The sequence below is a fragment of the Echinops telfairi genome, unplaced genomic scaffold, assembly GCF_000313985.2.
Source record: "Echinops telfairi isolate 266 unplaced genomic scaffold, ASM31398v2 ScPeMD7_7400;HRSCAF=8409, whole genome shotgun sequence".
Taxonomy (NCBI): Eukaryota; Metazoa; Chordata; class Mammalia; order Afrosoricida; family Tenrecidae; genus Echinops; species Echinops telfairi.
The window spans coordinates 17681362-17698401 of NW_022111300.1; the positions used below are offsets into that span (position 1 = coordinate 17681362).

At 41.4% G+C, this 17040-nt stretch overlaps 1 protein-coding gene across 1 annotated transcript in view; it reads right to left on the minus strand.

Annotated features, from left to right (window-relative positions):
* DSC1 (desmocollin 1) overlaps positions 1-13790 on the minus strand; it is a 42720-nt gene extending 28930 nt beyond the window's left edge. Inside the window, exon 1 of the mRNA XM_045296181.1 lies at positions 13734-13790. Coding sequence (XP_045152116.1) covers positions 13734-13790 — 57 coding nt within the window. The remainder of the gene's footprint in view (positions 1-13733) is intronic.
* Positions 13791-17040: the final 3250 nt, after the last annotated feature.

The window sequence follows — 17040 nt, forward strand, 5'->3', positions numbered from 1 at the left end:
AGAGCACTAAATTCAAAGTGACTCTCAGAGCACTACAATCCTTTAGTTTCCATGAACAAAGTGGGCATGAACAGTAGCTCATAGGACTGGAGTCATACTGCATCATTTTAAGAAAATGTGCTATGAACTATTGATTTTATGCAAAGATTATCATCTCGAAGACCAAGTTTCATTTCTTTATTTTTAAATCAATTCCTAAATGCCACCCTGATGGTTAGCATGGAGGGGAAAAAGCACTTAGCACTTGATTCTGGAACACAATAACCATATGTTCATACTAATTTCAAATCATTATTTTCACAGCCCTTAACTAGTTCAGGGTATGGTGAGAAAGTCAAGGAAAATTTTAGGTTTTCTTTTAATCTCATTGAAAAACATTCTTCAGACTGGCCTGGCATAAACTTCAAAGTCTAAATTAAACAACTAGTCTAAATAGCAATATTCTACAAGATACAGGCAGTAATCTTCAAAAAGGATATACAGATCCACATGCAGACACACACACACATAAATGCAGATATACTTCACAAAGCTTATGGAAATTTATATTATCTTCTCATTTCCTTTTTCATGAAATTTTTAAAGCATATCTGTGTATGAATATATATGCTTGTGTATATATGCATACAAACACACACACATATGTGCATGTGTGCATAAAGATAGATATCAAATTCACTGCCATTGAGACAATTTTGGCTTACAAAGACCCTATAGGACACAGTAGAACCACTCCCTAGACTGTCCAAGGCTGTGATTTTTAAAAGGAGCCCAAAGCTTTGTTTTTCTGCCACCGAGCAGTTTGGGGTTTAAACTGTTGACCTTGCAGTTAGTAGCCCAGTGCGGAACTACAACAAAAATCCACACTCCCTGGCGTTGAATGGATCTGATTCCTAATGACTTCATCTTAAAGCCTCATCTTTCTCCTGCCGAAGGCTGACTCACCACTACTACATTTAGGTCCTTGTATACTTCCTATTGTCGGACCAACAATTGCTAAAAATCAATGTAGTTCAAAGAAGAAAATGGGTACTATCTGGAAAGTAAAATTAGGAAATGTCCATACATTCAAAACATATTTTCCTTATTTTCCTGACTTTTCATCATCTTTGCTTTCTCTTCTCTTTATCAGAATAACCGTGGTCTGTATTTAAATAAAAGTAAAGCTGAACTAAACATTTTAAGACGCACTCAACTTTCCCCTCAACTTCTCTAATTGAGGGCAAACTTCGAGATGTGAAATCCACACCTTCCAAGAGAGAAAAGAAGAGCTTAACACCTGTTTGGATACATTGTAAGAAGCTATAAAAACAGTTTGTGATTCTACAAAAACTCTTGGCTAGATAGATTCACCATCACACATGTTGAATTTAAAAGCGACATCTGTATTCAATTTTAATTTCAATAACAATAAACACGTTTGGTTCATCTTGTTTGTCATGTGTGTTCATTTCCAACAGCAATCCAAAACAGAGCCCATTGCGTTGATTCGGAATCACAGCCACCCTGTCGCACAGAGTGGCCAGGAATTCACTAAAATACATCTGAGGAAACTTGTAAGCAAAGCACACTCCTATTAGTGATGGTCTAAATATAAAATGTGGGCAGGGTATTTTTTAACTAGAAAAATCTACCTATATACACACACCGTAGATACTCGAGTATAAGCTGAGTTTTTCAGCACATTTTTAATGCAGTTTTTGTGGTAAAATGAGGTGCCTCGGCTGATATTCGGGTCGGCTTACACTCGAGTATATACGGTAAATAGTATAGTAAACCCAAACCCATTGTCTGTCATCAAGTCAATGCCAACTCATAGCAACCCTATAGTTCGATTCTGGGACTGTACATCTTAAAGGGAGCAGACAGCTTCATCTTTCTCCCTCAGTGATTGATGGGATTGAAGTGCTAACCCTTGCAGTCCAATAGTTCCGGCAGAGCCACACACACACACACACACACACACACAGCATTATTCTCATAGGACACATGCCACACTCCTGCTCCTCTTGTCATTTCCCAGCTTCTGTCCTGCTTGACCTAGAACGCCATCTGGCAGGCCGTGTCTCTGCAGCTAGTCATTGCAAGTTTCCACTGACCAGTATTCTATTTATCCGTGAAGTACTGACTTAGAGAAAGCAGAAGGGATGTGGGCCCGGCAAACTTTTAGCCACTATGTGGACAGGTAGTGGCTGGGCAGGGGTGAATCAAAGCACAGTGGAAGTGTTTTTAGTGGGTAAAACAAAGGACACCTGAATGAATCGTTGGAGAGCTTTTATGACGTTTCACCTAGCTAATGCTATTCAGTCTCTGAGCTCTCTTCACTCCAATCAGGTACAGCATGGGAACCCGACCATCTGCCCTGCAGTATGAATTATTAATCCGGTGAACATATGTACAGTAAGACTTCCAATTCTGAAAATACCATTTGAAGCCACACTATTATTAAAATTTTAAAATATTAACAATAATAAAGAAATTCCCAAGAATGGACAGAGGGACCAGAAATGTTAATATCCTGGTACATGGTTACAAACCCACTACAGTCCAACTGGACACCAAGCCAACGTTTTTATTGAATGACTGTCATATTTACACACCCATTTCCCTCAAGTTAAACTCCTCACTTGAATGAAGATGTCTGCCCTTCTCTTAGCGCTTCTTGGGTAAAATTAAGAAAGTACTGGATAATTCACTCTCCACCCAGAATCCTCTTCCTCTTCTGTCAGCTCTGTGGAGCTACCCATGCCAAGTAATCAGAGATGATTTAATGACTAGTAGCAAGAGCAAACCTCAGAACCTTCTGGGCCAAATGCCTGAGGAATGAATTATTCTGCTACTCCTTATAAAAACACACAGCAAGAACAAGGAATTCCCTTGGAGGACAGGGGGGGGCGGGTTAAGGGGCACTTGGTGAGTCTGTTAAACATCTCCCACACAAGTCTCTCAACTCCTCCTGGGATTTGTCTCCGCTCTGCTTTCATTTGCTCCGTCTAACAAACTTCTGAGCTTTTCACCCCACCCCCTGCTCTTTCAAGTCTAAACTAGAGGAAGGACACCCTGGGAACACGCTTGAATTCCCTAATCCTTTGTGTTGTTACTCACCAGGAGAGAGAAAAGGAGCTGCTTACAGAAGGTGCTCCCTGGGGCAGCGGAGGCCACAGCCATCAGAAGCGGTCCCAGTGACCAGGGAGGGTGACCGGATACTACTGCAGCCTGAGATGCACTGAGAGACCAAGCCAATGCCCCACAGCTGGCACGCGTGCAGGGTGTTCGGCTGCCTGCCCCCTTGGCCCAGAGGAGCTTGCTTGGAGAAGGGTCAGGAGGCCAATGATAAGAGGAACAGCAGCCTGAGAATCACTTCTCTCCCAGTCCCTGGTTGTCTTCCTGCTTCCCATTCAATTACCTCTTGTGAAGAGATTTTCCAACAAGTGGGGAGGGTGGGGTACAAAACACCCCAAAACCTAATCACTAGCTCCTCCTCAAAGCTTTCAAAATTTCTCCTGCCACTTGAGACATCAGTAGAAGAAGGAGGGAACACCCTCAATCCTTAGCCCTCCTCCCTTTCCCCCCCAGGTTGATGCTATGATGCTCTCCCCAGTTATTACCCACTCCCACGTCCTCCCCTCCTTCTTGGCCTTATTAACCTATTTTGCCCCCAGGTACAAACATAAATTGTGCACCAACTCCTTGCAAGCCAGTGAGGTTTGGAATCACCACCCTCCCTCTGTGCAGCTGTCATTGGCCAACCAGGGGACAGAAACACGTGTAATCAGATCCATCAGCAGTTATCTCTCTATCTCAGCATTTGGGTGTAGGCCGCCCCATGTAGCGCTCCAGCTCCCCGCAGAGCTGGCATTTCAATATAGAGCAGTGCCGCACATGTGCCGTCTGTCTATCCCTGCTATCAACTGTCCGTCTCAGCTATGGCACGAGGGAAATTACCCGAGTGCGAAGACCTCATCATGGTCAAATTCTATTTAAATGCGTGCCTGAACTGAGCAACGTAAATAAATAAATAAGTAAATCCTCGGGGTGTCCTCTTCTTGTAGGTATATTCTGGAATATCTTTATTCAAGGACGATATTCAAGGACAACGACTATCTATGGGATCACAGCTCCTCAAAATCATTACCTTCATCATAACTTGCAAGTCATATATCGCATACAAATGACCTTCGCGTGCAAAAACAACCATTCCATCAAGTTAGGGGTTCTTAAGACACGAATGAGCTGCACACAGGAACTTAATATTCTACATGAGAGAGAAGAAAAGTCAAAGTGGGACAGCGTGAGCTATTAGGAACTGTGATAAGTAGTTTTAGTTGTTGAATACAAAAGTGATTATCTGGAACGTAGCCCTCTACCTAGCTCACAGTAAAAAGTTAAAAACAAAAACACAAGGACTGGAGCATCATTTCTTCTGCCAAAATTCAGTGAGTGCAACAGTTGTCAATTGCACGCAATAACAATAATGGAAGTTAGGGGATCAACATACATATTTCCAAATGCTAATTGCTTAATGTGAGGTACTGAGAGGGAGCTAAAATTTATATTTACTGAGCCACTGTTATGAATCAAAACCTATGAGTGGTACATTGAATTACTTAATGGGGTTCTTTTAGCCATTCATGATTTTCTAATTTGCTTAAGATAATTGAATGAGATAATGCAAATTAAAGTGTTTGTGGCCCAACAAGGGAATTGGACACTGTGCTAAGAATGCCAATAAGAAAGTATGAGGGACTATGGAGGGATGTGACCATGCAATTAAGGTGTATGGGAAACGAATGCAGGGACTGGTCCGCTTTGGCAAGGACCTTACTACCATCAAGGACGAAGAGGCAGGAGCAGAGCGCCTGCTGCTCGAGAACCTCGGAGAGCCAGGGCACAGAGGGAACTGTGTCAGCCGAGGTGTGGTGGCAGAGAAATGACAGGAGTGGACCCAGAGACCGAGGAGAGAGTTCAGTGGGCTTCCTGGAACAGGGAGCAAAGCAGTTACACTGAGACAGACAGTTGAGCCTCTGGGAATGCACTGCTTTCAATTCATTGAAACGGATTTATTTTTAATTTATCATGCCAGGCATCATAGTCCATAGGATGATATGATACAAAATGTCTAATAGCAGTCCTTTTTCAGTTCACCTACTCTGACCATGTTGTCAGGAGAGACCAGTTCCTTGAGAAGGACTTCATACTTGGTAAAGTAGAGAGGCAGTGAACAAGAGGGAGACCTGTGGCAACCTGGAGTGATGCAGAGGCTCCAGCAAGGCCTCAAACAGAAGAATCAGTGTGAGGCTGGTGGAGGACAGGGCCATGTTTCCTTCTGTGGAACACAGGGTCCCAAGGAGTCAGAACCAATTCAGCAGCAGCTAACAGCAGCAACAGTGCGCAGGAGACCGATCTTTATGCATCACATTTGATTTATCCAATCAGTTAGATTCCTATATACTAACAAAGGGAACTCTTCTACAATAAACCGGACAGGTGAGCATCAGAGAACTTTGGGAACTCTGGGTAAGATGCTATGGGAGCTTATTGGTGGGACTAAACAGCTTTGTTCCACTTGTGTGAGCTGGGCAGGGACCTAGTGAATTCTTGGGACAGCCCAATGAGGGCTGTAGGTAGGGGAGTGCTGTGGATGAGACAGCTGGTGTCAACGTTGGTGCAAGGACTGTAGAGCACAGGTCCGTCTGACATGTACCTCGGAGGCATGAGCCTGGAGCTATGCTGACGGAGATTCTTCTCCAGCCCCACCATCATCCACACAAACAATTTTTACACCAACAGTCAAAGGAAAACTCTGTTTAGAAGCCACTGAACCCTCTGGAGAAGAAGTCAGCATCCTGTGCCTTTAGACCTCCAAAAGGTCAAGAAGGGGATGCTTGACCCCAACTATATCTGCCACCCAAATGAAACTGTTTCCACTCCGTCACGCCATTTCTATGACAAATCAATACCAATATATTGCAAGAAATGAGGGTCAGGTATGTGAGAATGCTGGTCTGCTAAGCAATAAGCCAATTGGAGGGTAATACAATGCATTCAGAAGCAGTTATAACCCACAACTAGTAATGGCAGCCAATAACACTGGAATTCGGTGAATTGTCGGAACTGTTTTCTGAGAGTCATTCTGTGGTCAAATAAAAGGACTGTTAAGCTAAGTGCTGCATACGTTTTTATGAAAGGAATTACTCTTCCAGTTCTTGCTGCTTTGATTTCTACATCATGCTTCTCTGCAAGGTAAAGGTTCCACCCAATACTCATGCTATTGAGAAAGGAAAAATGAAAATATTCTTTCGCATATTTGACCATAAGAAAATATTCCTTTTGTAGTCAGATGCAGAAATAGTAATATACCTTTTTTAAAATCAGAAACAAGGGACTTTGGAGTAATAAGTGACCTTGGAACAAGTACTTAAAGACACCAGGCAACATTTTATTGCCAAGACCACACTCACCAATAAATACATTTATTATCTAAATAGGGATTTGCTCTGTCAATCAAAGAAGAAAATCACTGCCTTTGAATATGTTTATGGTTCACAAATTGAGAAAAGAATAGGATGGAAAATAGAAATGAGTGTAATAATCTAAGTGCCCATGTATAATGTGTACTGTAGCTGTAAGTATTATTAAGAGGTGTTTAAGGACAATTATCTAAGTATATATATTTAATTACATGTGTATACTCCTGTAGCTCAAAGAACTAAACACTTACATTTCCAACCTGGTCAGTGGAGATAGAGTTTCAACTACTGAAAGCATCATTACCTTGTCCTTCCTAAAAGATGCCTTGAAATAAGTAAATTCAAATAAACAAAAATGAGTTTTGTTTCTGGTTTTGTTTATTTTTATGTTAGCAGGTATTGGCTTGATGGAAAGATGCCATGCACCAGTAAGCTCAAGAGAATTCATACTCTGCTCCATGGTTCTGGAAGGTGAGTCTCTTAATCTACTCCATTAAACCTGCCTGCTATGTGCTCTCTTCTCCCTTCTCTCTCTCTTTTCCAGACATACCAGATGAACCACACACAAACTACCTCTACAGCATTGGTTTGAAAATGTGTCACATCCATAATATCACCCACTTTTGTCACTTCACATAAAAGTTCCCCAAAAAGTACTTCAAAAGAAAAGAATAAGTTATTATTATAATAAAATGGACCCTATTTTGAAAAATTAGGTTTAATGAAAACAACATAGAGGTTTTTCAATTTTCTGTCATCAGATTATTTTGTAAGACCTCTATTTTGATTTTATCTGCATTACTGTTGTACTTTTAAACCTGTCTAACTGAACAGGTGTAATTGGAAGATTGATATGTGGCTAAAAGTATGGTTTCTTGAGTTAGACCATTTGGATTCAAATCCTTCTTTACTACTTCTTAGCCTTTATTATTAACCTGAGGAAAGTTATTTAACCTCTCTATGCTTCGGTTCCCTCATCTGTAAAATGTAGGTAATAATAGTTGCTAATTCAAAATGATTCTAAGGATTACACGTGATATTACATAGAAAGGACTTGGAACAAGATTCATAACAAGCACTAATGTTACACATTTACTAATGTTAACTCTTTAAATGTCTAGATAAAAATACTTTGCAAAAAAAAGTTAAAGAGACTGAATTTCAAATTAAACAAACACGACATTATTGCAAAGGCAAATTCTTTTGGTAGACACCATCCAAAATGAGGCATTTCAAAAAGTTTGTGGGAACATTTCAATGCCTCTTAATTCCATTTTTCATGAGCTTTTGAAAGATTTCTTGTATATATACTGAGAAAATATTTATGGAGTCACCTACAGGGTTCAAACATTTATTAGGAGATGGGAACCATAAAGGTTTTAGGGAGAAAAAAGAGACAAAATACATGATTTCTACCACCACAGATATGTGGTCATTCAAAGAGAGATGTGCATTTTAAAAGACCCTGTCACTCTTGTACTTTTTCAATTTCCAGCTTCAGTCATATTGAGAAAATTTCAAAGAGTGTATCTCATTTAAAACACAGTGGAGTTTCATAAGAAATGCTTCTGCACAGCTAATTTGCAGCAAAAGCTCAGGGTCTCAAAAACTCCAGTCGCCCCAAGTGGGGCATAAGCAAATGTGGTGAAGAAAGCTGATGGTGCCCGGCTGTCAAAAGATATAGCATCTGGGGTCTTAAAGGTTTGAAGATAAACAAGCAGCCATCTAGCTGAGAAGCAACAAAGCCCACATGGAAGAAGCCCACCAGCCTGTCTGACCATGAAGTGTCGATAAGATCAGGTATCAAGCATCAAAGAACAAAAATCATATCATTGTGAATGAAGGGGAGTGCAGATTGGAAACCCAAAGCCCATCTGTGGGCAACTGGACACCCCTTATGGAAGGGTCCTAGGGAGGAGATGAGCCAGTCAGGGTGCAGTGTAGCAACAATGAAACATACAGCTTTCCTCTAGTTCTTTAATGCTTCCGCTCTCCCACTATCATGATCCCAATTCTACCTTACAAATCTGGCTAGACCAGAACATGTACACTGGTACAGATAAGAACTCGAAACACACAGAATCCAGGACAGATAAACCCCTTAGGACCAATAACGAGAGTAGTGATACCGGGAGAGTAAGGGGAAGGTGGGGTAGTAAGGGGGAACAGATTACAAGGATCTACATATAACTTCCTTCCTGGGGGACAGACAACAGAAAAGTGGGTGAAGAGAGATGTCGGACAGTGTAAGAAATGACAAAATAATAATAATTTATAAATTATCAAGGGTTCCTGTGGGAGGGGGAGCAGGGAGGGAGGGGGGAAATGAGGAGCTGATACCAAGGGCTCAAGTAGAAAGAACATGTTTTGAGAAAGATGATGGCAACAAATGTACAAATGTGCTTGACACAATGGATGGATGTATGGATTGTGGTAAGTGTTACAGGAGCCCCCAATAAAATGATTTTTAAAAGAAAAAAAAAACAAAAACGCCTCCAGTCACCAATAGCTATTGTCTGTCAGGTGGTACAATTTCTTTTATGTTGTTTGTTTTGGGCACAATTTATTTTTAAAACTCTGGGTTGGTAGGAATGTGATGTGCACTGTTGAAGTCAAAAGAAGGCACTTTGTGCTGAACAGACATGACAGAAGATAGCAGAATGAAATGGGTCAAAACAGGCATGTGATGTTTATTAGTATGAACTGCAGACAAGCTTGAACAAAGAAAAAGGAGGTTTAGCTTTCTGGGTCCCCTGAGTTCAATGGAATGCAGTGAAAAGTCCCTTGGATTCCATTGGACTTAAAAACAGCTTTTTACCCACATGGAAGATTTTGGAAAAATGAGAAGCAGCTCACATAATAATGACCAACAATAGAATATTGATTAATTTTTGCAGCAGATGATCTCTCTACATTCTTGCCCAAACTGTGGAAGATCCTGAAAAGAGATCACAGCATACATCTATTTCAGAACTCTCTCTATCACTACGCACCACCTCAATCAACCTTGGCTGAAGCAAAATAACCGTGTCGAGGAAAAAGACACTTGTGAGGTCCTGCCGTTAAAAGCCTCGGAAAAGCCTAGGTTCAGGCACAGCCGGAGCCTGGTGCTCGAATGCTGCTGTCATTCACTGTTTATTTGACTCGGCCAAGAAGCGAAGAAGAACATTAGGGAAGTAAGCACTCTCACACAAGCAACCGTTTCAGGCCCAAGGCCAGCATTTGCTCCAGGAAAAAGTCGGGAAGGCAGGGAGGGGGAGGGAAGGAGGAGTGGACCTGAGAAACATTGGGATGAAAGGGGATAAGTGGATCTATTTCTTTGTTACTAAATATGATAATGGTACGCAGTAGTATTGTTACCTTTAAATGTCATTGAAGCCTTAATCTCTCCTGAGACATTAATGGGCTTTTTCTTTTTCTGATGGAGCAACCATAACACTCACCCAGAATTTTACAAATTGATTTGTTGGCAAGACTGAAATGTAAATGTTGTCATTTTTACAGCAAATGCAATGAATATTCAAAGACACATTTTTTCCTCTAACGGCTCCTGTTTTAGTTGTAACAAAATGAATATTTCTATTGATCCACCACTAGAGAATACTTTGGGAAAGACTCTTGAAATTTGATCTTACCCAAGAATCAAGAAGTAAGCTGTTTCTTGGCACATCTAAGACAAAAGATGAGTTAGTTAGGATCCATGGTCTTTTCAGGTTTTCTGTAGAACTGCTACAATGGCCGCTAAATTGGTCCCTGCTCAGAGATCCTACATGCAAAAGGATGAAATACCGCCCAGTCCCACTAAACTCTATTAAAGAGTACATATGTGTTTATGTTGCCGGTTTGGATAAAAGAAGACCACTAGAATGTCCAACTAGAATGAGCGAAGAAGTCTTTCAATATCAGGCTCGCCTGGCTGCAGCGGAAATGTCCAAAGGGAATGTCTCTCCAGACAGCCGCCCCCTTTTCCCTGGCCGTTTTCCTTTTATATCATTCAGGGAGGGTAGAATACAGAAGGCAGAAGAAAAGGCAAGTCAAAATACATCTACCACTAAGTGGTATTGACAGAAGTAAAACAAAAGTCTATTTAGGTAAAGTTTCAGGCGCTTTGGTTTATCACCCCATTCCTGGATTTCTTCTCTAGCTTGTCCTCCTCCCAGGGGTAGGGAATGGACATTCCTGTCCTGGAGAGACAGACTGACAGCATCTCTTGATAAGGGGAGAGAGAGGGGTAGTTTAAATAATAATTGCTCTAAGGGCACTTACACACCTGCATTCCACTGTGATGGGGCCATCTGAGGGGGCGGGCATCAGGGGGAGGGAATGCTGTCAGGGGAAAGTGCTGTCGGGACAGTTCTGCTTAAAAATGGTGATGTGCGCTTATCTCTTTCATTTACACTTTGCAAATGTATTAACTGTGGTTATTCAGTCTGCCCGGTCAGTTATGGCACCAAGTGATACCGCATGGGAATGTTACACCATCTGCTCTCCCGCCATCCTCACAACTGTTGCCATAGCTGAGCTCATTGCTACAGCCACAGTGTCACTCCGTCTCCTTGAAGCTCTTGCTTTTTCCAGGCCCATTCCTTTAACAAGAATGATGTCTTCTCCAGGGACTGGCCCCTTCGGATAGGATGTCCTAAGTACTGAGCCAAAGGCTCACTCTCCTTGCTTCTAGGGAGTGTTCTGGATGTACTTCTGCTGAAAGATGCATCTGCTTTCTGGTAGTCCATGATACAGCCAATCTTCTTCACCTACACCATTCAAAACCCTTGATCCTTCCGTTTTCCTTAGTCAATAAGCAGCGTTCACGTGCATGAGAGGTGGAATAACCATGGCTCCAGTCAGTGGCATCTTTGCTTTTTAACATTTTAAAGAGTTTTTGTTTTTTAGGGTGTTTTTTTTTTTTTTGGGGGGGGGGTGTTGTTTGTTTTTCAACAGATTTATTTGCACAATGCAATATATCATTTGATTTCTTGATTGCTCCTTCCATGGGTGTTGATTGCAAACCTAAGTAAAGGTTACTGCGGTTACCTTTATGTGGATGGATTAAGAGTGATTAACTTTAAACAAAAGCAGCTACACCCTTTAAAGGATGTTCCCTTTAAGAAATGGTCTACATTGGCCACTGGGCACAAATTAATCGTTGCGTTAGATGTGGTTCTGCAATCAACTGGTAACAGACAATTCGGCTGCACTAGGATAAACCATTCGGCTGCACTATGACAATTCTGGGTAACTAAGACAACAAAATGCTGACTAAAAACTCCTAGATACCATTGTCAGGGCACGGATTTAAATTGGAAGGAGTACAATATTTTGCCAGATCCTCCCATAATGCTGGTTTAGAATAAGCCACTAATTATTCACTAACAAGTAACTATTACATGTCTGCTGTCCGGCCTTCTACCAGCTGAGTTGTCGAAGGGAACACACAGGGAGTGGCCATGAGTCAGAATTGACTCCGTGGCAAAAAGCTTGGTTTCTATTGTGTGTCTAGCTCCCTGCTGGAGACCATGAGAGAAACAAAGTAAATAGGGGAGAATAGTTATGTCCTAAAAGAGCTTATAAGGTTGTTGCAGGGATAAAATATGGATGTACCAAAGAGAGAAGAGAACAATAAACAAACATTCGTGTGCGAAATACTTTGGTACAAAATATAAAGAAATCAGAGACTCAGTACACGGTAGGGAGTCAAATATTAGGTGACCTGGGAGGATGACAAGCCTCACAAAAGACCACCACTACCACCAACAACTCACCGCTGCTGAGTCAATTCTGAGAAGCCAAGGGCCCTGAACGACGAGAATCGAAAACACCTTTAAAGATGAAAGACACATTAATGGTGTTCTGATGGCAACTGAGTGTTCAATAAAGACTACTGTAGTCTGCAGATGGAGCCCAGAAAGTTAGGTAGGCACGAAGGTAATAGAAGGAAGAGTGGATGACCCCTGAAACAGAAGAGGCTCAGGAGTAAAACAAAAACAAAATGGATTGGAGAAATCCGCCCATGCAGAACCAACCGCAGTCACCTGATACAAGGCTCCCCGTTCATACAGCCAGTGTATTTTCTAGGTTTTCAGGACATAGTTATGTCCTCTACAAAAAAGTATAATGAAATGAAGTTCCCAGGCTGTGACAGATGGATGGGCAGTCAGCTTCCAGAAGGATTGACAGTCTTAGAAACTCTAAAGAGCCATTCCACTCTGTCCTAGGGTTGCTGTGGGTTGGAATCAACTCGATAGCGCTGCGTTTGGTTTGATTATTGAGTAATGCAAAGGTTTGTCCTCGTCTACTAAATGACACTCAGCAATGAACCCACTCAACAGCATCGTGAAAGAAAGGCCACACAATCTGCTTCCCTAAAGCTTACGGCCAAGAAAGCCTTATGAAGTGGCAGTTCTATTCTGGGAAACACAGGGTCATCGGGATGTGGAAACCACTTAATGGCAACTCGTTTGATTTTTTTTTTTTAATGATGAAATAAGCCCTGCATACAAAGAGCCATGAGATCAGGCACAAGAGAACATCAACTTCAGTCCAGGGCATAACGACGGTAATGTCATTAGATCTGGTTCATCACAGGCTGTAGGTTTGTCACGTTCTGCCGTCCTGAGAATGAGGAGCACAAGGGAACCGGGAGAGGGACTGGAGGAAGGCTCCATCTCTTCAGAGCAGCAGGTCATCGAAGGCAGTCAAGCATGGAGGAGCAATGGTTCTTCGGGAAAGGATGGGGAACTCCCAGGCTGGAGGCCCAACTTAAGGCTATATCATCCAAATGATGGGTCAAAAAATAAATAAAAAAGGTTATCCAACAAAAGAGAGAATTCAGTGATGACATAAGAATTATTTTTGAATACTTAACACATTGTCAGGGAGCTTGTGTGTGTTTTTGGTGGTTTTTGTTTTTAGCAAACTCTGTTTAGATTTTAAAACTTGCGCAGATTATAGTGGCCACATAAACCTCACATCCAGTTTTCCCTATTATTAGTAGCATACACTATTGTGATCCAATCAACGAGACAAACTGACATAGCCTTAACTAACGTCTATACTCTGTTTGTGGAGTCCCTGAGGATGCAAACACTGAAGCACTCAGCGATCTGCCCAAAGATGGTGGTTCAAAACCACCCCAGGGATTGGCTTTCATAGCTTTGAAAATCCTACAGAACAGTTCTCGGCATAGATGGTTTTGTCATGAATCAAAATCAGCTCAACAATCGCATCATGTTATTGACATTTCTGCATTATTATTGCTATTACCTTACTTCGCTTTTCTATTCTCGGATTCCCATCCAGGGTCCAACTTTTAAGGTTCATTCGCTGTGCCTCCTTAGCCTCCCCTGGCCTGGACTTGATTCTTAGACTCCTTGATTTTGACGGTCTTGACAATTTTGAAACAGAGCAGGTTGCAGTGAGTACGAACCGACACGGTGGCCGTGCGTTGGAGTGGTGGAGTCAGATGTCTGGCAGGTGCACGTCTATTGACATTTGGTCAATGTTGTTCTCTGAAGTGAAGTGCCGCTGTCATCACCTCGCATGAAGGGCACATGCTACGAATAGGACATCACTGTTCCCTTGTTTTGAAACATGCTGAGGAGAGAATAGCCAATCAGAGGTATAAAGGAGGAGAACATTTTAAATCCATTATTAAGAAGGTCATTGCTTGCTTATTTTCAGGTCTACGAAGAGAAGTACAGTATTGCTTTCCTGAGTCACTGCCATACATCTGAAACCACATAAGGCACTAGCCGGAATTCATTCGGCTAATAAGTAGCCATGCCAAACTCAAACCTAACTCTCAGGATTGTATATTTCATGTGTCTTCTTCTCCTTCACTGGGTGGTGATGCGCGTTACAGGAGACAACTCATGTGAATTCCTACCACAGCGGACTGAGGCCACTGGACCTGATTGGCTAGAACGAACTGTGTGCAGCGCTTCTCAAATAGTCACTCAGAGGCATCGTGCTGGAGTTAAAGATCCATTCCGGTCTGAGTATTTTTCACGCCATGAGAATTACCAACCTGCCGGCCATCTAGCAGGGAAGCAACACACCCCACATGGAAGAAGCACACCAACCTGTGCTATCATGAGGTGTAGATGGGAAGATGAGTCAGAAGTTCAAAATCAAGCAACCAAATCGATGTGACGTGAATGTACTGGAGACCCCAAACCCACTTGTAAGATAATTGGACAGTCCCTCACAGAAAGGCCGCACGGATGAGATGATAAATCCAGGGTGTAGTATGGCACTAATGAACCATATAATTCTCCTGTGGTTCTCTAATATATCCTCCCCTTACTATTGTAACTTTCATTTGTTTAACCTCATTAAGCATGTTAGATTTGCATATGTTCAACTGTATATTTAAGATCACTCAGCACGTGAAAGTCAAGATAGATAACCCTTCAGAAACAGTAACAGGAGTAATGGTTCCCTGAGGGTACAGAACGGGGGTGAGGGGTGGGGAGAATGGGGAAGTGATAGCATCAATGACTGTATAACCCCACTAGATGGAATCAAACATCAGAATTGTATGTGAATAGATAGATAGGATTGTGTAAGATATGGCGCGCACGCACACACACAAACAACTATTATAGAAAAAAAAGAATCAAGGTTCTTGGGGGTATGGTGGGGGAGGGAGTGGACAAAGTGGAGCTGATATCAAGGAGTTTAAGAAGAAAGGAAATGTTTTGCAACTGATTGTAGTACCAATTGTATAATCCTGCTTTCTGTGACTGAACGGTGGAATGTTATGTTATCTGTAAGAGCTTTTAATAAAATATTTTTTTTAAAAGAAAAGAAAATTAGCTCTTAAAATCCCCGCCCCACAAGAGTCAGTTGTGAAACTTTTGTCAGCATCACCATGAATATTCTGTTGTTGATCTTCGGTTTTGTTTTTTTTTAATGTACCTGAATCATTTTATGCTAGCTCCATTTGCAAATAACAATAACAATCTATTTACTCGTAGAAGCATTAAAACTAAAGAAACATTGAGTTTAAGTAAATGAAAAAAATCTACTTTGGAAATCTAAAGGGAAATGTCAATGGAGAAAAAGGTGAAAAACTGAATGAAAGAGAATAAAGAGTGAGAACCCCAATTATTGTCAGAAACTGTGTTTTTTTCCTTCATTTTTGTGTGTTTTATTTGCTTGTTGCCTGTGGAAAGTCTTCCACGTGGGGAACAGAAGCCAGATAGTTTACCTTTTGAGCCCAGGTTCCAGAGAAGTCTTTCTGGGTGAGATGTGTGTTTCTAGAATTCATGTGGCCTTGAGAAGTGCAAATGCGCATAACAGAAACCGTGAATGAGAATGTTGCTTAGAATATTTAAATGATGAAAATATACCCCACCCCTACTTAGTAGTTGCTATTTGATGCCTGGCTGAATGATGCCTATCCAACAAGATGGTAGCTTTGTAGGAAGTCTCCCTGGGTGGGTCCACTTGAAAAGGCTGGTCATCAGAATGCAACTCCTTTCCCACACCCAATTAGTGGTGTTATCTCCCACAGGAGGGTGAAGATGGGGTGTACTGGCAGGAAAGACCAGAAGTCACTCTGCTTGATTACACGGCACACGAAACCCATTGCCACAAGGCTCCTGGGATGCCAATTAAAAATGCCAGATTCATTTGACTGGAACATAGTGATTCAGAATTGGTGAGAAAAGCAGTTGGTCATGAAGAAAGACATGCTTACAAAGAAAAACATCCTTAGGAAAGATGTCTACACATATTGTTTGGAGTGGTTAGATAGATGCACTTTTGGGTTGGCTGCTTGCATAGGGTCTACATATACATAAATGTACACAACATATATCTGAGTACATATGTGCGTGTGCTATAAATGCATTTAATTGGTTCTTGAATGTTCCGAAAGGTATAAATAGATAACTAAACCAAACACACACGTATACACAGACTTAAAAGTAAAAAATGATAACGTAACAATGTGTTAAAAAGATTTCATCATTAAGCACAAAACAGACTGGTCTAGCTTGTTGTGTATTTTTATTGGATGTCTCGGATCAGCGTTTCCTAAACTTGGCCAATTGTCAAATCACTGGCTGTGCTTGTGAAGGGCACAGCTCCCTGGGAGCTCCTCAGACTTCCTGAATCCTATTTTGAGAGTGACCTCCATTTAACTGGTGCCCAAGAGGTTTGAAGAGTAGCCCAGCCTGAGATATACTTCCTAAATCAGTAGTTCTCAGTCTTAATTGGACACTTCAATCATTGGAGATGTTAGGGCCCATCCCAAACCAATAAAATCATCATCTCTATGATTGAAGCTTACACACATGTATTTTTCAAAAAAGACTTCCAAGCGGTTCTATGTTATTAAGACTGGAAACCACTGGTCTAGTGAAAAAACAATGTAACAAAACTTTGAGCATTATTCTAAAACAAGATCCAATTAAACCATAGTGAGAACATACCTGTCATCCAATACGTTGGGATTGCCAGAATTTTTTTTTAAAACAGAAAATTTGGGGCATTGCTAGGCTTGTGTCTGACTACAGAGGGATGAATCTAAATAAACTGGATGTGTTCTTAGCAATTAAAAATT